Source organism: Neophocaena asiaeorientalis, unplaced genomic scaffold, assembly GCF_003031525.2.
Source record: "Neophocaena asiaeorientalis asiaeorientalis breed wild unplaced genomic scaffold, Neophocaena_asiaeorientalis_V1.1 scaffold317, whole genome shotgun sequence".
Lineage (NCBI taxonomy): Eukaryota > Metazoa > Chordata > Mammalia > Artiodactyla > Phocoenidae > Neophocaena > Neophocaena asiaeorientalis.
In genome coordinates, this window is record NW_020173114.1 from 5472892 (window position 1) to 5496173 (window position 23282).

Consider the following 23282-nt stretch of genomic DNA (forward strand, 5'->3'; position numbering starts at 1 on the left):
GAAAGAGTGGAAAATAAAATGCCTTGCTATTTTCCAAAAATAAGGACCTTCAAATAGGAGTAATTAAAATAAATACTTACAGGTTAAAAAATATATATATAGGTTTTTTTGTTGTTCTTAACAAAGATTTTTTTAAAGTGTGTATGTTGGTTGAATATAAAAATGAGAGAATATGTCATTAAAGTAATAGGAAAGGAGATCAATAATTTTTAACTGTAATTTTTAAAATACAGGTTTCAGAGTTGTCAGAAAAGTCATTTAATTGCAAAACTCCTGATTTTTTTTTCAATGAAAATGAGATTTTTTTAAACTTTATTATGGAAAATTTTAAACGTATTCAAAAGTAGAATAGTATAACTCTTCCTGTATATTGTTCAACTTCAGTAATTATCAACTCATGGCCAATTTGATTTAATCTATAAGTATGTCGACCATCTCTTTTATCTAAAAGGAAATACTTTTGAGAATGAAAAAGGGTGCTATTAGTAACTACATCAGGATACCAGGCATAAAACCTAGACAGCTGTAGGCAAACTGGGAAGTATGGTCACCATATCTTTAACCTCACTCACTTCCCTTTCTTCCCTCCCCCACATTCCCCCACATATCACATATTGTTTTGAAGCAAATCCCAAACATGATTGTTTCATCAATAAACATTTCTAAAAGATACGGACTATTTTAATAAATTTATTTATTTATTTATTTTTATTTTTGGCTGCGTTGGATCTTCGTTGCGGTGTGCAGGCTTCTCATTGCGGTGGCTTCTCTTGTTGCAGAGCACAGGCTCTAGGCACGTGGGCTTCAGTAGTTGTGGCTCGCAGGCTCTAGAGTGCAGGTTCAGTAGTTGTGGTGCACGGGCTTAGTTGCTCTGAGACACGTGGGATCTTCCTGGACCGGGGTTCGAACTCGTGTCCCTGCATTGGCAGGTGGATTCTTAACCACTGCGCCATCAGGGAAGTCGGATGAGGGCTATTTTAAAAAAACATAACCACAATGCTATTATTACACCTAAAAATTGACTTTAATTCCTTAATATCATCATACATCCAATCATTGTTCAGATTTCCTCAGTTATCACAAAAATGTCTTTATAGCTGATTTGTTCAAATCAGGATCCAAAAGCAGTCCATGGTATTTAGTTAACTGTTCTTAAGTAAATTTAAAACTATGGGTTCCTTCTCCCCTTTTTCCCTCTAGTATGTTATTTGTTGAGAAATCATGTTTGTAACTACAAACAGAATTTACTTTCATTTAAATGGAAATGGAAAGTATTAGAATGTTGTTGAAACCAACTTCACCCTGTTTTCTTTCTTCCTTTCCTTTTCAATTTTGGGGCTATGTAGATGATTTCACATCAGGAGAAGCATGCAAAGTGGAAGATTACTGCTGATTCTCAAAAGACTTCTGTTCAGCAACTAAATGAACAGTTAGAGAAAACAAAACTAGAATTAGAAGAAGCTCAGGACACTATAAGCAATTTGCATCAGCAAGTCCAAAACAGGAATAAAGTAATTGAAGCTACAAACGAAGCATTACTTATTAAAGTAAGTAAACATATAAAAGTACATAAAGCAGAACTATAATGAAGTAAATTTATGACTTATTTTCCCATCCTTGTAGTTTGTAGAGGACTAAATAACCAAAAATTGACCTATTTGAATAAAATGTACTTTATTTAGAAGACACTGAATTTGGACATTATTAATTTGATATGTATCATATTACCACAGGAGAAATAATTTACGTTCAACCATGAACTTATAAAAAATTTTGTGTGTGTGAGAACATTCAAGTTCTAATCTTTCAGCAAATTTCAGTTATACAACTAGTGTTACCAACTGTAGTCATCATGTTATATATTAGATCCCTCAGACTTTAGTCATCTTATACCTGAAAGGTTGTACCCTGTTAGCAACCTCTCCTATTTCCCCCACCACCCAGCCTCTGGCAATCACTTTCCTGCTCACTGTTTCTATGAGTTTGACTTTTTTTTTTTTTAAGATTCCACACATAAGTGATATCATGCAGTATTTGTCTTTCTCTGTTTTATTTCACTTAGCATAATGCCCTCAAGTTCCATTCATGTTGTTCCAAAGGGCACATTGTATATTCCATTGTATGTGTATTTACCACATCTTTTTTTTTTTTTAACATCTTTGTTAGAGTATAACTGCTTTACAATGGTGTGTTAGTTTCTGCTTTATAACAAAGTGAATCAGTTATACATATACATATGTCCCCATATCTCTTTCCTCTTGTGTCTCCCTCCCTCCCACCCTCCCTATCCCACCTCTCTAGGTGGTCACAAAACACCGAGCTGATCTCCCTGTGCTATGTGGCTGCTTCCCACTAGCTATCTATTTTACGTTTGGTAGTACCACATCTTCTTTACCCATTCATCCGTTGATGGGCACTTAGGTTTTTTCCTTATCTGAGCTATTGTGAATAATGCTGCAATGAACATAGGAGTACAGATATCTCTGATAACCTGTTTTCATTCCCTTTGAATATATACCCAGAAGTGGTATTGCTGGATCAAATGATAGTTCTATTTTTAATTTTGGGGGGAAGCTCCATGCTGTTTTCCTTAATGGCTGTACCAGTTTACATGCCCACCAACAGTGCACAGGGGCTCCCTTTTTTCCACACCCTTGCCAACACTCATCTCTTTTTGATGTCTTTTTGATGATAGCCATTCTAACAGTATAAGGTGATATCTCATTTGATTTTGATATGCATTTCCCAGATGATTAGTGATACTGAGTACCTTTTCATGTACCTATTGGCTCTTTGTATATCTTCTTTGAAAAAAATGTATATTCATTTCCTCTGCCCATTTTTTAATTAGATTGTTTCTTTGCTTTTGAGTTGTATGAGTTCTTTATGTATTTTGGATATTAACTCCTTATCAGTAAATGATTTGCAAATATTTTTTCCCATTCTGTAGGTTGCCTTTTCATTTTATTGGTTTCCATTGCTGTGCAGAAGCTTTTTAGTTTATAGAGTCCCTCTTTTTTATTTTTGCTTTTGTTGCCTTTGCGTTTAGTGTCAAATCCAAAAAATCATCACCACGCCTGATATCAAGGTGCTTACCCCGTGTTTTTTCTTATAAGAGTTTTATGGTTTCAGGTCATAAATTTAAGGGTTTTTTTTGTTTTTGTTTTTGTTTTTGCGGTACGTGGGCCTCTCACTGTTGCAGCCTCCCCCGCCGCAGAGCACAGGCTCCAGACGCGCAGGCTCAGCTGCCATGGCTCACGGTCCCAGCCGCTCCGCCGCAAGTGGGATCCTCCCGGACCGGGGCACGAACCCGCGTCCTCTGCATCAGCAGGCAGACTCCCAACCACTGCGCCACCAGGGAAGCCCTAAATTTAAGTTTTGAATACAGTTTGAGTTGATTTTTGTGTATAGTGTAGGATCGGGGTCCAGTTTCATTTTTTTGCATCTGGCTCTCCAGTTTTGCCAGCACCATTCATTGAAGATACTGTTCTTTCCATTGTATTGTATATTCTTAGCTCCTCTGTCATAAATTAATTGGCTCTACATGCATGGGTTTATTTCTGGGCCATCTATTCTGTTCCATTGATCTATGTGTCCATTTCTATGCTAATATGTACTATACTATAGCTTTGTAACATGGTTTGCAATCAGGAAGTGTGATGCTTCCAGCTTTGTTCTTCTTCAAGATTGCTTTGGCTATTTGGGGTCTTTTGTGGTTGCATACAAATTTTAGGATACCTTGTTCTATTTCTGTGAAAAATGCCATTGGAATTTTGATGGGGGTTGAATTGAATCTGTAGACCACTTAGGATAGTAAGGACATTTTCACAATATTAATTATTCCAGTTCATGAGCACAGAATATCTTTCCATTTATTTGTATCTTCTTCAGTTTCTTTCATCAGTGTCTTACAGTTTTCAGTGTACAGGTTTTTCATCTCCTTGGATAAATGTATTTCTAGGCATTTTATTCTTTTTGATGAAATTATAAATGGGATTATTTTACTAATTTCTCTTTCTGATAATTCATTATTAATATATAGAAGTACAACAGATTTTTATATACTGATTTTGTATCCTGCTGTTTACTGAATTCATTTACTAGTTCTAACAGTTTTTTGATGGCATCTTTAGGGTTTTCTATATATAATATCATGTCATTTACAAACAGTTACAATTTTACTTCTTCCTTTCCAATTTGGATTCCTTCTATTCCTTTTTTTTCCCCCTAATTTCTCTGGCTAGGACTCCCAATTCTGTATTGAATAGAAGTGGTGAGAGTGGGCATCCTTGTCTTGTTCCTGATTTTAAAGGAAATGCTTTCAGTTTTTCACTGTTGTGTAATATGTTAACTGTAGGTTTGTCATATATGACCTTTATTATGTTGGAGTACATTCCCCCTATAACCACGTGTTGTGCATTTTCATCATGAATGGATATTGAACTTTGTCAGGTGCTTTTTCTGCATCTTTTGAGATGATCATATGGCTTTTATCCTTCATTTTGTTAATGTGGTATCTCATTGATTTGCAGATGTTGAACCATCCTTATGTCCCTGGACCTAATCCCACTTGATCATGGTATATGATTCTTTTAATGCATTGTTGAATTCAGTTTGCTAATATTTTTTTTTTTTTTTTTTTTTGCGGTACGCGGGCCTCTCACTGCTGCGGCCTCTCCTGTTGCGGAGCACAGGCTCCGGACGCGCAGGCTCAGCGGCCATGGCTCACGGGCCCAGCCGCTCCGCGGCATGTGGGATCTTCCCGGACCGGGGCACGAACCCGCCTCCCCCGCATCGGGAGGCGGACTCTCAACCACTGCGCCACCAGGGAAGCCCGCTAATATATTTTTTTTAATATTTATTTATTTTAAAATACTTTTTTTTATTAAGTGATATTGGAGTATAGTTGCTTTACAATGTTGTGTTAGTTTCTGCTGTACAGCAAGGTGAATCAGTTATACATATACATACATCCACTCTTTTTTAGATTCCCTTCTCATCTAGGTCACCACAGAGCACTGAGTAGAGCTCCCTGTGCTAGACAGTAGGTTCTCATTTGTTATCTATTTTATTTATAGTAGTGTATATATGTCAATCCCAATCTTCCAGTTCATCCCATCTGCCTACCTTCCCCCCTTGGTAACCATAAGTTTTTTTCTATATCTGTGACTCTGTTTCTGCTTTGCAAATAAGTTCATCTGTACCATTTTTCTAGATTCCACATGTAAGTGATATTATATGATATTTGTCTTTCTCTTTCTGACTTACTTCACTCTGTATGACAGTCTCTAGGTCCATCCATGTCACTGCAGATGGCATTATTTCGTTCCTTTTTGTGGCTGAGTAATATTCCATTGTATATATGTACCACATCTTCTTTATGCATTCCTCTGTTGATGGACATTTAGGTTGCTTCCATGTCTTGGCTGATGTAAATAGTGCTGCAGTGAACATCAGGGTGGATGCATCCTTTCAAATTATGGTTTCCTCCAGATATATGCTCAGGAGTGGGATTGCTGAATTGTATGGTAGCTCTATTTTTAGTTTTTTAAGGAACCTCCATCGTGGCTGTACCAATTTATATTCCCACCAACAGTGTAGGAGGTTCCCTTTTCTCCACACCATCTCCAGCATTTATTGTTTGTAGATTTTTTGATGCTGGCCATTCAGTTTGCTAATATTTTTTGAAGATTTTCATGTCTATGTTCATCAGTGATGTTGGCCTGTAATTTTCTTTTCTTGTGGCATCCTTGTCTGGTTTTGGTATCAGGGGAATGCTGGCCTGGTAAAATGAGTTTGGAAATGTTCCCATTTCTTTTCTTTAGGCTAGTTTGAGGAGGATTGGTATTAATTCTTAAATGTTTGTTAGAATTCACCAATAAAGCCATTTGGTTCTGGACTTCTGTTGTTGGGAGATTTTTTTTTTTATTATTATTATTACTGATTCAATCTCCTTACTAGTAATTGGTCTATTGAGATCTCATTTTATATTTTCTTCATGATTCAGTCTTGAGTTGTATGTTTCTAGGATTTTACCTATCTTTTTCTTTGCTGACCAATTTGTTAGTGTATAATTGTTCATAGTAGTCCCTTTTGATCCTTAGTATTTTTTTGGTGTCAAGTTGTAACATTTCGTCTTTCATTTCTGATTTTATTTATTTAAGTTCTCTCCTTTTTTTCTTGTTAAGCCTTGCTAAAGGTTTGTCTATTGTGTTTATCTTTTTAAAAACTCAGCTCTTAGTTTCACTGATATTTTCTATGTCTTTTTAGTCACTGTTTAATTTATTTCCACTCTGATATTTATTTCCTTCCTTCTACTAACTTTGGGCTTAGTTTGTTCTTCCTTTTTTATTTCCTAAGGTAGAAATTTAGGTTGTTTTATTTGGTATCTTTCTTGTTTCTTAATGTAGGCGTTTATCACTATAAACTTCCCTCTTATATCTGCTTTTGCTGCATCCCATAAGTTTTGGTGTATTATATTTCCATTTTAATTTGTCTTAAGATAATTTTGATTTCTCTGTTGATTTATTCTTTGACACATTGGTTGTTATGTAGCATATTGTTTAATCTCCAAGTAATTGTGAATTTTCCAGTTTTCTTCTTATAATTGATTTCTACTTTTATACCATTGTAGTTGGAAGATGCTTGATATGATTTTAATCTTCTTAAATTTATTAAGACTTGTTTTGTGACCTAACATATGATCTGTCCTGGAGAATGTTCCATATGCACTTGAGAAGAATATGTACACTCCTGTCATGTGTTGGATGGAATGTTCTGTAAATGTTAAGTCCATTTGGTCTAACTTGTAGTTCAGGTCCAATGTTTTCGTATTGATTTTCTGTCTGGATGATCTATCCATTGATGAAACTGGGATATTAAAGCCCCCTACATTAATATGTTGCTGTCTGTTAATACTTGCTTTATATATTTAGGTGCTCCTGTGTTTTTTAGGTGCAAAATATTTACAAATGTTATATTCTTTTGTTGGATTGACCCCTTTATCATTATATAATGACCCTCTTTGTCTCTTGTTACACTTTTGGCCTAAAGTCTGTTTTTTTTTTAAATAAGTATAGTTATCTCAGCTTTCTTTTGGTTTCCATTTACATGGAATATATTTTTACATCCCTTCACTTTCAGTCTATGTGTGTCCTTAAAACTGAAGTGAGTCTTTCTAGGCAGTATACAGTTAGGTCTTATTTTTTTATTAAACCACTCTGTCATTTGATTAGAGAATTTAGTCCATCTATATATATATATTTTTTTTTCTTGCGGTACGCGGGCCTCTCACTGCCGTGGCCTCTCCCGTTGTGGAGCACAGGCTCCGGACGCGCAGGTTCAGCGGCCATGGCTCACGGGCCCAGCCGCTCCGCGGCATGTGGGATCCTCCCGGACCGGGGCCCGAACCCGCGTCCCCTGCATCGGCAGGCGGACTCTCAACCACTGCGCCACCAAGGAAGCCCCAGTCCATCTATATTTAATTATTGATAGGTATGGACCTACTATTACCATTTTGTTCATTGTTCTCTGGCTGATTTTAATTCCTTCATTCCTTTCTTCTTCTGTTGCTCTCTGCCTTTATAATTTGATGATTTTCTGTAGTGGAATGTTTAGTTTCCTTTATCTTTGTGTATCTATGATAAGTTTTGCTTTGTAGTTTTCTTGAGGCTTACATAAAACATCTTACATGTATAACAGTCTATTTTAAGTTGATAAGAACTTAACTTTGAATGTATACTAAAGCTTTACATTTTTACTCTGTCCCCCCTTTATTTTGTTTTTGATGTCAAATTTTACTTCTTTTTATCAGTGTACCCATTAACAAATCATTGTAGTTTTAGTTACTTTTAATACTTTTGTCTTTGAACTTTCATACTATAGTTATAAGTAATTTACTTACCACTATTACAACATTAGAGTATTATGAATTTAACTATATATTTACCTTTATCAATGAGATTTAAATGTTCATGTTTTCTTATTAATAATTAGTATCGGGCTTCCCTGGTGGCGCAGGGGTTGAGAATCCGCCTGCCGATGCAGGGGACAAATAATTAGTATCCTTTTATTTCAGCTTGAAGAAGTCCCTGTAACATTTCTTGTAAGGTTAGTCTAGTGGAGATGAACTCTTTCAGCTTTTGCTTCTCTGGAAAATGCTTTATCTCTCTTTCAATTCTGAAGGACAACTGCCAGGAAGAGTATTCTCTTTTTTTAACTCAAAGAGTATTTATTTTATTTATTTATTTATTTATTTATTTTGGCTGCGTTGGGCCTTTGTTGCTGCACGTGGGCTTTCTCTATCTGCAGCGAGCAGGGGCTTCTCATTGCGTCGGCTTCTCTTGTTGCAGATGGGCTCTAGGTGCGCGGACTTCAGTAGTTGCAGCACACAGGCTCAGTAGTTGCGGCACGTGGGCCCTAGAGCACTGGTTCAGTGGTTGTGGTGCACAGGCTTAGTTGTTCCATGGCATGTGGGATCTTCCCGGACCAGGGATCGAACCTGTGTCCCCTGCATTGGCAGGGCGGATTCTTAACCACTGCACCACCAGGGAAGTCCCAGGAAGAGTGTTCTTGGTTGGCAGTTTTTTTCTTTCAGCACTTTGAATATATCATGCCACTACCTTCTGGCCTGCAGTTTCTGCTGATAGTCTTACAGGGTTCCCTTGTACTGCTCCTTCTGTACTGAGCTCTAGGGGATAGCCATAGTACATCCTTGGAAGCCTGTTAAGAACTGCTTCTTTGTTTGCTGTAATCTTGTGTGTCAGACTCAAGCCCTGTTGGCTTTCACAGCTAAGTGTTTTGAGGGCCCATCACTCAGGTGGAAGTCTTAAAAGTTGGAGCACTAGATGTGGGATCCAAGCCGTTTGCTTCTAAGGAAGAAACTGGAAGTCAGGTGTTCCCTCCCATTGTATGGCCCTGTGCTTGACGTGGGGTTTATGGCAAAAGTGAGTCCCAGCTTTCCTACTAGTTTTGGTGTGGGCATTTTCTTATCCACCCAATGTGTAGATGTTTCTTTCTCAGCTTGTTTCTTTTGAAGGGAATTGTTCCTTATGTAGCTGTAGATTTGGTGTTTTGTGTGTGGGAGGAGATATGAGAGGAGCCTATATCGCCATCTTGGCCTAGAACTTATGCAAATACCAACTTAATCATAATGTTTACTTCAGAGGGTTTTATACTTGATGTACTTTAAAAGGAGGAGCAGGGCTTCCCTGATGGCGCAGTGGTTGAGAGTCCGCCTGCAGATGCAGGGGACACGGGTTCGTGCCCCGGTCTGGGAAGATCCCACATGCCACGGAGTGGCTGGGCCCGTGAGCCATGGCCGCTGAGCCTGCGTGTCCGGAGCCTGTGGTCCGCAACGAGAGAGGCCACAACAGTGAGAGGCCCGCGTACCGCAAAAAAAATAAAAAAATAAAATAAATAAATAAAAGGAGGAGCATTAGTGGGAAGCTGCTGCATAGCACAGGGAGGATCAGCTCGATGCTTTGTGACAACCTAGAGGGGTGGGATAGGGAGGGTGGGAGGGAGGTTCAAGAAGGAGGGGATATGTGTATGCATATAGCTGATTCACTTTGTTGTACAGCAGAAACTAACACAACATTGTAAAGCAATTACACTCCAATAAAGATATATATAAAAAAGAAAAAATAGGAGTATTTTTCGAAATCAGGCAAGTTCCTCTAAAAATCATAAAGTAGAAAGTGCAAGATTATGTTAAAAAATTTTTTTACTGGTTTTTGAGTACATATGTCATTTTTCAAATAACCTCTTGCTATTTATTCACCCCTACTGATCATGACAGTTTACTCTGGAATTTGAATTAATCTCAGTATTGATGCATAGAGATAAAAAATTTAATATTAGTTCAAACTGCCAATAAGTATGATTAACACTGTCAGCTAAGACCTTAAAAAAAGACCAACCTCACTGATAGTTTTGAAGCAATAAATGATTTTATAGCAAAATGGAAGTTATTAAAAACCAAAAGAACTCAGTCAATTAATACCTTAGAAATATTTGTAATTATTAACCTGAGCACTTAAATTCCTCTTATAAAATACTTTATATTCACAGTACTAGAGGAAAGATGAATAGACAGAATCTAAAATTATGTTTCAGTTGAACACTCTATGAAATAGTAATATAGTTAGTGTTCTATATTTACAACATTTACACAAAATAATAAAACTTCATTGCAAAAAATTGACTAAAAATTTTAAAGATTCTGCATTGTATATCCCTTGTCACAGTAATTATGTCTGCTCATTTGTTAGATATTACCAATGAGATAAATAAAATTGTATTGCACTTATCAATTATTCAGAAGTTTTTAAGTTCAGATACTTAGGAAGTTGTGAAAATATTGTCAAAATAGCAGCAATTCTTAAATGAACCATACATACAGAGATCTTAGAACATGTACTATGATTAGTATACCAGACAGAGGTAGAATTTCTTTGTTTTCTGACAGTAGAAAGTAAGGCAACCACAGCTGGCTACAAAGTCTAGATTGGAGAGAAGTTAAGGAGGATAAGAGAGAAAGAAAGAAGAAAAGCTAATAGAAGAGCAGAAGCTGGCATAAATGTAACAATTAGAAGTAACTATAAATAATGGAAAGCAATTCATTGACAGCAGCAGTAAATGACAGAGAACAGAAACAGAAGTGAGGGAGAAGAGAAGAACACTGTTTGAGGCACTGTTTCCAGTTCACCTCTTTTGGTACCCTAACAAGTACCCTCGTATTTGAGGAAGTAAGAGCAAAGCTAAGTCCATTTTCTGAAAGCCCTGAAGACATCACTGTATTATTGCACACTACAATAATGATCACAGCAGTGAACTTCTCTGAGTCTTAAGAAAAAGTTGAATTATGTTTAATATATTCAATATACTACATTTCTTTGTAAAAGTTAGGTGTTGAACTGTAAGTTAAATGGAATCCTGCTTATCTGAGATACCACATTTCTCAGTTTGGCTAGATAACGCACAGAAGTTTAAAAATAACTTAAACTGCACACGACCTTATATGTGTCAACTTTATAATTACTTCATTAATTATGATTATAAAAATGTGAATACAAGACTTACTAAAAAAAAATTCGCACTTCTGCCACTTATAAATCAAGTTAATCTAGATAAAGTACTGTAAAGACATCAAAGGACTGAAATATGCATGTTAAACTTTCATTTTGCAATGCACACTGTGGTTATGACAGTTTTAGTTATAAGTACAGTATTTTTAGAAAGAATAGAAACTTTCAGTTTAAAAGTGACTGGTTTAGAAATATGCATCTTATGGATACTTGTAAGAAAAGGAGAATGTATTTGAACAGGAAACTACTGCGTATGTTTAACTTTTGAAATTAAAATGTCTTCCCTTTTTTTTTTTTGGCTTTATCGCTTTTCAGTGTATGCAATCTTATTCTTAGGATCCCAAAGTTGGGTCAGAGGACCCAAATGAAGGACACGGAAAAACAGAAATGAAAAGTTTATTTAATAAGGATTAATTTATTAAATATTATTAATTATTTAAAGGCTTTTCTTTGAAAATTTTCTAGTAAAGATTTCTTGTGATGATGACATATAAAGCAGAGTAGCTAATAGACATTTATTTCCTATTAGAAAACTGCAGGGCATTGTTTTTTGTATATATGTATGTTAGATTAACAAATGATTGTATACCTTTTTATACTTTTGCAGAAAATTTTTTAGATGTAAGATTTCAGTCTTGAATAGAAATTTATATTGTCATCAATACTAAGAAAGAAAAAGTTCTATAAGGAAAATGTAATTTTCAGTGGAATTCCTTAGTATAGTTTAAACATATTTCTAGTGAATATAGATAATTTTCCCACAATGAAGGGTTTTAACAGAGCTTGGAAAACTCAAGAGTTGTTATAAAAAGAATTTCTGTACTAGGATGAAGTTTAACTTAGATGACTTCTAAGAGTCTGATTTTCTAAGTAATTCATTCATTTAAGAAATATGTAATCAGCACCTACTATGTACCAATTTTTCTACAGGAATCAGAATTAACCAGATTGCAAGCCAAAATTTCTGGACATGAAAGGGCAGAAGACATCAAGTTTCTACCAGCCCCATTTACATCTCCAGTAGAAATTGCGCCTGATATTCAAGATTCAAAATTTGCTAAGCATTCTCACACAGCTTTCTTCAAGTGTAGAAAACTACGTCGCTCTATTAGTGCCAATGACCTTAGTTTCAGAACTCGTAGTGATGAAGATCTTTCTGAAGAATTACTGCAGGACTTAAAAAAAATGCAATTGGAACAACCTTCAACATTAGAAGAAAGCCAGAAGGATCTGACTTATACCCAGTCAGAGTCATTTAAACCTCTCCCATATGACCTAGAAGATGATAGTTCTGAGAATAATGACTTCAGTACACTTAGTGGAATGCTAAGATATATAAACAAAGAAGTGAGACTATTAAAAAAGTCTTCTATGCAAACAGGTGCTGGTTCAACTCAGGTATGTATTTCATACATTAGAAGTTATAATAATTTGTCTCCAGTTAGTATCATTTTATTTTCTGTAAGAAAGAAACCCATACGTTTAAATGAAGCACTCATGCCATTAGGTGATGTACACAAATATTGAAAGTATGAAAAACTTCATTGTGAGTTTAGAATGCTTTTACCCCAGATAAGTAGAGTTGAAAATTAAGCTTTGAAAATTACCTTTTGTTAAAGTAGCCTATATATTTGATTAAATATAATCTCTATATTTGACTGAAGACTAATTCTACCTCATACTGGGAAAGTATTTTGAACTCCAGAGTATTAGAGAATGTTTTTTGGAGTTCCAAAATTAGTTGTGTTCCTAGACTTCCTGGAAACCATTCTAGTAAAGATTATTAAGGTAGTCTTTGTTTTGGTCATAGAATTTCCATAGTGGCTCAGAATATCTCATTCACATGATTTTTCTGCTCCCATTATTCCTGAGCATATCATACTGAAGAGGCAACTTTGTCCCTGCTACACATACCTTACAGACACTCGACATTGTTTATAAGCAGTTAATCTATAGTTTGCACAGAGAAATAAAGAATCTCTTCCAGGTAATTTCAGCTTTTTTCAAATGCCCATTTGCCTCATTTCAAACATATCAAAATAGGTTTGGTGGCCTAAAAAGTGTTTTTAGAATGGATCCAAGACAAAGACTGTTGGAGCTTCTATTCATTTCTCCACGTCCTTCCTTACATTAAAAAGAGCTTAATCTGGGGAGTTCCCTGATAGCCTAGTGGTTAGGATTGCGGACTTCCACTGCCATGGCTCAGGTTCAGTCCCTGGTGGGGAACTGAGATTCCACAAGTCACATGGCACAGCCAAAAAAAAGAAAAAGCTTAATTTATTATTTATAAGCAGAAGACTAGAAATAATAATGGTATTGGTAAAAACAAAATTTACACATTATGAAATTTCAAGTGTATACAAACAAGTAAGATGGTAAAATAAACAAGGCAAACTTCTGTAAAGCCTGATAAAATTAATTTTCATCTAGCCTTTAAAACTACAGTTGTGTTTACTGTATATCATTTATTTAGCCATTTAATTCATTTAGGATTTATTGAGCATCTACTATGTACCAGGCACTGAGATTATAGAAATAAACAAAACAAAAATGATCAAGACCCTGTCCAAACAGAGCTTACATTTTAGTGGGGAGATCATCAATAAACAAGTAAATAAACATATGCTCTAATGCCAGGTGGAAATAAGTGTCATGAAGAAAAGCTGGTAAGAGGATATGATGTGACTCAGGTATACTGTTTTAGATCTGGTGATCAGGGAAGGTCTCATGAGAAGATGACGTTTGATCAGAGTCCTATAGGAAGTAAGGAATTAAACTACTTCAGTATCTGAAGGAAGAGCATTGGAGGAACGGAAACAAGTGTTTTCGTCCTGAGGTGGTAGCATGCCCCGTATGTTCAAAAAACTGCTAGGAGGTGTATGGATGATTTGGTGTAAAAAGAGGGAGGAGATGTGATAAGAGATAATGCCAAGGGTAGGGTAGTGGAGGTGGGGGTGCCATAGTGATCTTGTAGCTCCTTTTGAAGTGTGATGGGAAGACATCAGAGGGTTATGCTTAAGAAAGTGACATGATCTGATTTATGTTTTTAAAGGATCACTCTATTGCTTTATGAAGAATGGATGATAAAGGGACAAGAACAGAGAACATATAGGAGGCTACTTGTAAAACTCCAGGCAGGATATGATTTTGGATAGGCAGGAGGATAGATGTGAAGGTGTTGAGAATGGTTCAATTTCTGGATATATTTTGAAGGTAGAGCAAACAGTGTTTGATATAGGTTTTGAGTGACATAGAAGTCATGAAAGACTCCAAAGAGTTTAGCCAGAGTAACTGAGCATTTACTGAGATGAGGAATACTAGGAGATGAGCAGATTTGGAGGCATGGAGAGAATCAAGGGTTTGATTTTAGATATAATAAATTTGAGAGTTCTATTAGATGTCCAGATGAAGATGATAAATTGTTGCATTTATGAGACAAATTATAAATTTAGATATTATCAGCATATAGATGGTAGTTATAGCCATAATGATGGATTAAATCAAGGAAATTAATGGAGGTTAAAAAAAGAAAAAAGTCCAAAAACTAAGCCTAATTTAGTAAGGCTAAATTACTTTTAGCATGTGAGTATCAATAATTTAAATTAAAGCTAACTGAGAAGTAAACAGTGAGATAGGAGAAAAATAGGAGAGTATAATAATATTCCATAAGCCAAGTAAAAATGTGCTTCAAGAAGGAGGGTGAGATCAACTGTGTCAAATGTTGCTAAATAAAGTGAGGATTGATAATTGATATCATATTTGTTAATGTGGAAGCTGTTAATGACATTTTAAAGAATGGCTTCAGAGTAATAGTGAGGATAAAAGCCTGATTAGAGTGGAATCAGCAAAGAATGGGAGGAGAAGAAATGCAAACACCAAGAATAAACAACTCTTGATATACAGTGGAGCAGAGAAATGAGGGGAATGTGATGTCAAGGGAGAGTTTTTTATTTTGTTTGTTAGGATAAGAGATAAAACAGCATTTTGTATGTTGGTAGGAATGATCCAGTAGACGAGGAAACTGATAATGCAAGACAGAGTGGAAGAAGTAAAATCCTTAAGGTAGGCTGAAGTGGACAAGATCCAGAAGAGAAGTAGAATTGGCCTTGAATAAAAGAAGGGGCAGTTTATCCACTGTACTGGGAAGGAAGGCAGAATATAAGGGTACAGAAATACATGGAGTGGAAGAAACACGTGGTGGCAGGGGAGGAATTCCATTATTAATTGCCTTTGTTTTCTTAGTGAAATAAGAAACAGGGTTATCAGCTAAGGCAGGGTAGGGTATTAGAGGTTTAAGAAGAGGGGAGGTATATGAAACAGTTATCTTGTAGAGTGGGAAAATATAAATGGACTAGGGAAGTCTAGTAGGATTGCCAAGGAGATAGTTTTGTTGTGTAGAACTGCCATGCAAACCATAAGACATCTGGTGTCTTTTGTCCCTGTCTATTCTGTGCCAGCAACAGGATGTCCCTTTTTCCCCATCATAGTGACAACCAACAAGTACTCTTACAGATTTCCAGAATGTTCCCTAGGGGAGAGTACTGCTCCCTTTAAGAACCTCTGCTATATTCCAATGGCCCTTACAGTCATGGATATACAAGAGTCTTATTTTTGGTAAAATAGAATTTATACAGCATAAATTTGTGATAGATTTACTATTCTAACTGCTTTACATAGATTAACTCATTTAATCTTTATTAACAACCTTGTGATAGGTACTATTATTATGCTAATAATACCAAATCTTCTATTTTAGTGGCTACTATTATTATTCTCACTATATAGATGAGGAAGCTGAGTCTCTGTTCTTAACCACTATTGATAATACTATTTACATAATTGTACTTATTTTTTCTTCAGTACTGTCTAATTATATAGTTTGGTCTTGCAACTACTTAGTCAATTAGAGATTAAGGTTGTGGGACTTAAAATTACTACACAGCTGATAGAATATTTCTCACTCTAAAGCTCATTGGGAAAGATAGATGGATTTGAATATTTCAAATCAATTTACCTATTCTATATTATCATGGAAACTCAGTGCAAAATACTTTAGTCAGTTCTTAAGAAAATCTAGCCAAAGTTAAATTCTGTACACATATAGTTTTATTTATTGCTAGTGTTAAAAAAAAAAAAAAGGTGGAGCACAAAGTGGAGTCACTTGCCCCTAGGACAGCAAACCAAGACCTAATTGCAGCCTCTCCTAGGAGTGGAATTTTAAGTCAATCATTGGAATTTTCTGATCAGCATTAGCCGGGTAATCTACCTGATAAGACCCCTGCCACCCTTCCCCCAAAGAAAGGTGACCTTGACTGAAACAATCCTTTCTTTTCTTTTGCTAATAACTGTCTTATCCTGCCCAGATTCTGCCTATTAAAGCCTTCCATATGGTACAGCTCCTTTTGTTGCAGGAAGGGGGACCCCTTCCAGGGCCTGAGAGTGGACTCTTCTCTAACACTCAGAAACGAATTGTCCGAGGAGACACATGTGCTGACAAAGCAAGAGACTATTGGGAAGGGGCACCTGGGTGGAGAGCAGGAGGATAAGGGAACCCAGGAGGACTGCTCTGCCACTGGCTTTCAGTCTCGGGTTTTACGGTGATGGGATTAGTTTCCAGGTTGTCTCTGGCCAGTCATTTTGACTCAGGGTCCTTCCTGGTGGCACACACATCACTCAGCCAAGATGGATTCCAGCGAGGAGAATTCTGGGAGGTGCTAGGACATATGGACTGGTGTCTCCTCTCTCCTTTTGACCTTCCCTGAATTACTCAGGTTGGTGGTAGCTTGTTAATTCTGCATTCCTTCCCAGGACCTCCTGTTTAAGGTAATTCATGCAAGTGGTTACTGTGGTGCCTGGCTAGGGCATCGGTTTCAGTCAGTGTTTCCCCTAACACTCTGAGCACCTCTCTGTTTACTAGATGAAATGCTATCTGATTCATGCATTATTCATAAAGCCAATTAGATCTTCAAATATACTTGGTTGTATTTTGTTCTTTAACACTAGGGATACTCTGCTGAGTTTTAAATGCATTAACCACTGTTAATGCCAAAAACTTGGCCTTTGTGCACTGGTGCCGAACTGAATTTCAGAGACAGAGTTTTGGGTGAAGTAGAAAAGGAGAGCTTTATTGCTTTGCCAGGCAAAGGGGGATACAGCAGGCTCCTAGCCTCAAAACCCAGGGAGTTTGGTGAGGAATTTTATAGCAATGGTTCAAGGGCAGGGTTGCTGATAAGGATCAGGGTATGTGCAGGGCCTGTATTCCTTTAATCTGTCCTCAGGTGGTTTCCTGATGAGCTTCTGTGGTTCTGGAGGTTATCAAACTGTGACTTTCTCTCTGGAATGAAGAATGCTTCAAGTAGTTAACATCTTCCATTTGTTGGGAGTTTTAGTTCTGCCGAAGAGCTCAAAGATATTGTTATGTGTATCCCTTGAGGCAGAACCAGGACCCTGCCCCAAGGCTGCGCTATTGTTTTTGGACTGTTCCTCCTTTGTCTGTCTCTGTGTCCCCTCCCTTCCCTGATTAGCAACGGTTTGAACCTGCCCTTTGGAATTCAGGGAAGGTCATGGAGGATGAAGCCTATTTTCTACAAACAATAATCGGGGAACACAGAAAGGCTTCTGTGCCCAGGAGCCCCACAGGGTCCTGCTCAGTTTCACTGTCAATACTCATCATGACTTGAGGCTCACTTGGGACTCTTATAACTCATGAGCCTCTGTGTTGACTTAATTTTGTCTTGGGCAGAAAGGACTGGCTCTTTTGGTTGCTGAGAACTATATTCGGTGTCCTTTGGAACCTGTGCTAGGACTGATGCTTGATAAATGCTCATCTGTGGGTTTTTTTCAGTTCTCTAATGGTCATTACTTACTGATTATACATAATGTTGAGGAAAAGGTGGCTGAAGATGTCTTCTCAATGCTTTTTTCTGTAGGACCTCCATTTTTTTCTTTTCTAATTTCACTGTTTTTTTCTAATGGAAAGTAAGAAAATTCAGAGCTAGGACAGCTACTATTGAAAGAAACTTTGACTTGCTATGGTTTTACTCTTTAACTACCTTCATGGTCATTTACATGTGCATTGCATTAATAACTGTGTACCACTTTGTAAAATTTGACATGAAGTATTTTAAATTGGGGTGTAGAACCTTGATGTACAGGCTAGTTCTGGTTCTCAGCTTGTTTCACCCATCACTAAAGTAGACATTGGATTGGTCTCCGATTTAAAAGCAGACTTTTTAAGGTCTTTTAAAAAGCCAAGGAGTGTTGTTTAAATGAAATGTTATAAAGAAACACAAATATGTCAATCAGATACAAAGATAGTTTATCTGATTGAGGGTGAATTGTTTCTGAGCTTTACCCAATTACTTGCTCACCTCTTTCATGGCTGCTCATGTAAAAACTACAGAGCAGCCTTGGATTAACTTTTAAGGAAAATAAGTACAAGCTTAGGGCACCAAGGGAAGGGGAGCACCACAGAGTTTTTTGCCCTAGCTATCATGCCCTTAACCCTTTCACTGCCACACCTGACTATAGTAGACTTTTTTGTTATTGTCTCTATCCGCCATATTCCAATTTAATCTACACTGTTAAAAAAATCTTTCCTTGGTATGGTGAATGACTAAAGTTTTTTTTTTTTTTTTTTTTTTTTTAATGACTAAAGTTTTAAAGTTTGGTTTGAAGGTGTTGTCAGATATTTACATTTGTTTCTAATTCATGGTGTGAGTTTCACTTCTGTAGAGAGTAAAAACCAGCAGGCTAAGTCCTGATAGCATTTAACTCATCAGTTAATATGCATAACGGTGTAAAATAAAGCTCTTTATTTTAAGCAATGGAAGGGCTGGGGGCATCACTATTGGACTGTGCTTAGGACCTATATTAGCCCTGCTCCAAAGAGTGCAATCTTAAAGTCCACTGGTGCAGCAGAAAGAACATAGAAATTGGTATGTGATAAATGTTAAGTAAGTGTTAGCTTCCTTTCTTGGAACAAGAAGATCAGCCCCAATACTGATTTTCTTAATGGTTAACTATGTTGGCAATTCCATTCACAATAAAGCCTCTACCACAGTAGTATTTTGCTTTCAGACTCTGACAAAAGTTTCAAAACTCACAAAAAGTTACACATGCACACAATTTTGAACACAATTTCAAGGAGTTCACAGACTTCAAGTTAAGAACTCCTGTTTTAGATTAGAGCAGTAGAAGTGTTGTGAATTAATTAGCTAATTCACAGTTTATTAGGAAGTTGAAAGGAGTATTATTTATCCCTCTTATTTTCAAAAAGAAAAGTAGTTTACAAAATATGGTCCTGTATACTGCGCAATAAGATGAAAAATGAGAATTGATAAAATCAGTGATTGGGTAACAATTAAAAGTGGAAAAAAAAAACAAGATGAAGTAGGAGTACAGGTAAGTACCTAGAGACGTGATAATATTTTCAAATTCCTGGCCCAAGCAAAGACCAAGATACGACAAGAATATTTGACCTATAGTATTAGAATCTCCTGAGACTTTTCCACTTTTGTATGTTGTGCTACTTCTTTGTGCAACACTTCTCTCTTGTCTTTTTCCTTTCCTGCTCTGTTTTTTTCTCTCTTCTCTCTTTTTCATTGACTTTTTTCATGTAGCCCTTCATCTATCTTACTGTGCCTTCAGTTGAACCATAAAGTGACACCAATGTCTAAATACCTTATTTTTATTGTCACCTGTTTTTGTTTTTAAAATCAATTTAATTTTGCACTCCCTCCTAATTCCCCAACCAGATTTATTTGCTTTTTCTATCAATGTGGGCCATTACTGACATTCTGATTCATGTTTTTCAACTGACTAAATATTTTCCACTCTTGCTTTAAATTATGCCCCTCATTATTATAGTGGACTTTTAATGCTAAATCAGTATTTCAAATAATAATCTATTAATTTGCATTATTCCAGGGAGAAAATTTGTAATTAAAAGAAGACGTTGATGTGATGAAAAATGGAATTTTTGGTACTGTGCTGTGTTTACTTATTATATACAGTTCATACTTCATAGAAACTGTTATTTTATTGCTTTTGAATAAATTTTAAGGTTTTTAAAGAAAGTTCTTTCTTCTAAAGCTTACTTATACTTTTTGTGAAAATTAATTCACTTTATTTATTGTTTCGGTTTAAACTTGCTACTTTCCTTTTCTTTATTTTTTATGTAGAAACATTGTTAAAATGCATAAGTACATTCAGACTACCATATTATTTGCTTATTTTTCTAGTGATACTTTATTTTTAAAACAAGTAATATGAATTTAGAGCTCATTCTGCCACAGGTTCATAATTGTACTAATAATGGCTAGCTTTTGTTGAATGTTTACCATTTATCAAGCACTATTTTATGCATTTTATATTTGATAACTCATTTAATCCACATGACAGTCTTGTACATGCCTTAATTTTAAAATGCTTTATTGCTAGTGCAGTTCCAGACCACTGCAGTAAAGCGAATACACAGTAAACAAATCAAGCATAATCAAAGTTATGTTTATATAACTATGTATGTTAGTCTGTGTAGCATTATGTCTAAAAAAAAATCAATGTACATGCCTTAATTTTAAAATGCTTTATTGCTAACAAATACTAAGCGTTATCTGAGCCTTCAGCATTCATATTCTTTTTTCTGGTGGAGGGTCTTTCCTCTGTCTTGGTGGTGGCTGAGGCTGGGGTGTCTGTGGCAATTTATTAACATAAGACAACAATGAAGATTGCCGCACAGATGGACCCTTCCTTTAACAAACAATTCCCTGTAGCATGCAGTGCTGTTTGACAGCATTTTACCCACAGTAGGACTTCTTTCAGAATTGGAGTCAATCCTCTCAAATCCTGCTTTATCACCTAAGTTGACATAATATTCTAAATCCTTTGTTGTCACTTCAACAGTCTTTACAGCATCTTCACGAGGAGTAGATTCCATCCCAAGGAACTACTCTCTTTGCTCATCCATAAGAAGTAACCCCTCATTCATTCAAGTTTTATCATGAGATTGTGACAATTCAGTCAAAACTTCAGGCTCCACTTCTGATTCTAGTTCTCTTGCTGCTTCCTCCACTAAAGTCTTAAACCCCTCCAAGTCATCCAGGAGGTTTGGGATTAACTTCTTCCAAATTCCTATGAGTGTTAATAGTTTGACCTCCCATGAATCACAGATGTTCTTAATGGTATTTAGCATGGTGAATCCTTTCCAGCAGGTTTTCAGTTTACTTTGCACAGATCAATCAGAGGAATCACTCACTATTGCAGCTATAGCCTTACGATTTATTTCTCAAATAATAACACTTGAAAGTGGAAATTGCTCCTTGGTCCATGGGCTGCAGAAGGGATGTTGTGTTAAGCAGGCATGAAGACAACATTAATCTCATTGTACATCTCCATCCAAGCTCTTGGTGACCAGGTGTGTTGTAAATGAGCAGTAATATATTTTGAAAGGAATCTTTTCTTCTGAGCAGTAGGTCTCAACAGTGGGATTCAAATATTCAGTAAACCATGTTGTAGACAGATTTACTGTCATCCAGGATTTATTGTTGCATTTACAGAGTGCAGGCAGAGTAGATTTAGCATAATTTTTAAGTGCCATAGGATTTTCAGAATGGTAAATGAGCATTGGCTTCAACTTCAAGTCACCAGCTATGTTAGCCCCTGACAAGAAAGTCAGCCTGTCTTTGAAGCTTTGAAACCAGGTATTGACTTCTCCTCTCTAGCTATGAAAGTCCTGATGGCATCTTCTTCCAATAGAAGGCTGTTTAGTCTATGCTGAAAGTCTATTGTTTAGTGTAGCCACCTTCATTAATTATCTTAGCTAGATCTTCTGGATAACTTGCAGCTTCTACATCAGTGCTTGCTGCTTCACCTTGTACTTTGATGTTGGGAGATGGTGTCTTTCCTTAAACCTCATGAACCAGCCTCTGCTAGCTTCATACTTTTCTTCTGCAGCTTCCTCACCTCTCAGCCTCCACCGAATTGAAGAGAATTAGGGCCTTGATTATGCTTTGGCTTAAGGGACTGTTGTGACTGTTTTTATCTTCTATTCAAATCACTAAAACCTTTTTCATATCAACAATAAGCAACATAAAGTACCTAGGAAAAAATTTAATGTAAGACATGAAGACCTGTATATTAAAAAGTTCAAAACACTGCCAAGACAAAGATTTAAAGAGATAGAGAGGGCTTCCCTGGTGGCACAGTGGTTGGGAGTCCGCCTGCTGATGCGGGTTCGTGCCCCGGTCCGGGTGGATCCCACGTGCCGTGGGGCAGCTGGGCCCGTGAGCCATGGCCGCTGGGCCTGCGCATCCGGAGCCTGTGCTCCACAGTAGGAGAAGCCACAGCAGTGAGAGGCCCACGTACCGCAAAAAAAAAATAAAAAAATAAAGAGATAGAGAATATATACCACATTCATGATGTTCAATATTGCTAAGATGTCAGTTCTGTCTCAAATTGATGTATAGATTCAATGCAGACCGAAACAAAATTCCAATAGATTTTTTTAAAGACTTCAACAAGCTGATTCTAACAGTTAAGTGGAAATGTCAAGGACCTAGAGTAGACAAATAATCTTGAAAAAGAACAAAGTTGGAGGACTTACACTATACTACCTGATTTCAAGAATTATTATAAAGTTAAAATTCAATAGAACTAAAAAGAGTTCATAAATATATCAGTGGAACATAGCAAATTATGTATTTATATATTTATATGATTTAATATATATTTATATATACATATAATATGTAAAGGTATATATTTAACTGATTTTCAGCAAGGCACCAAAGTAATTCAATGTTGAAAGGAAAGCCCTCAACAAATAATGATGGAACTGTTGGAGAAACTTAAGGGGGAAAAAAATAGTCTAATTTCTACCTCATATTATATTTTAAAAATAAGTCAGGGTGGATTATAAACCTAAATGTAAAAGCTAAAACTTTAAAGATTCTGGAAGAAACATAGGAGAGTAACTTCATGACTTTGGAGTATGTAGAGATTTCTTAGGACCCAAAAAGCACGTTATAAAAGTAAATAAGTGACTTGATCAAAATGAAAAGCTTCTCTTAAATCTCTCAGCATTAAGAAAATGAAAATGCATGCTACAGAGAGAGAGCTATAAATATATGAGACAGAAAACTTGCATTCAAAATTTGTAAAACAACTCACTATAAATTAAAAAAAAATTAGTAATCC

At 36.3% G+C, this 23282-nt stretch overlaps 1 protein-coding gene and 1 pseudogene across 1 annotated transcript in view; both read left to right on the top strand.

Moving 5' to 3' along the window:
• Positions 1-43, top strand: part of LOC112398863 (archaemetzincin-2-like) — a 1056-nt pseudogene extending 1013 nt beyond the window's left edge.
• Positions 1-20054, top strand: part of CCDC18 (coiled-coil domain containing 18) — a 112181-nt gene extending 92127 nt beyond the window's left edge. The window contains exons 27-29 of the mRNA XM_024743633.1: positions 1347-1547; positions 12018-12485; positions 20016-20054. Of these exons, the coding sequence (XP_024599401.1) occupies positions 1347-1547; positions 12018-12485; positions 20016-20030 (684 nt within the window). The 3' untranslated portion in view covers positions 20031-20054. The remainder of the gene's footprint in view (positions 1-1346; positions 1548-12017; positions 12486-20015) is intronic.
• The last annotated feature ends 3228 nt before the right edge of the window (positions 20055-23282 follow it).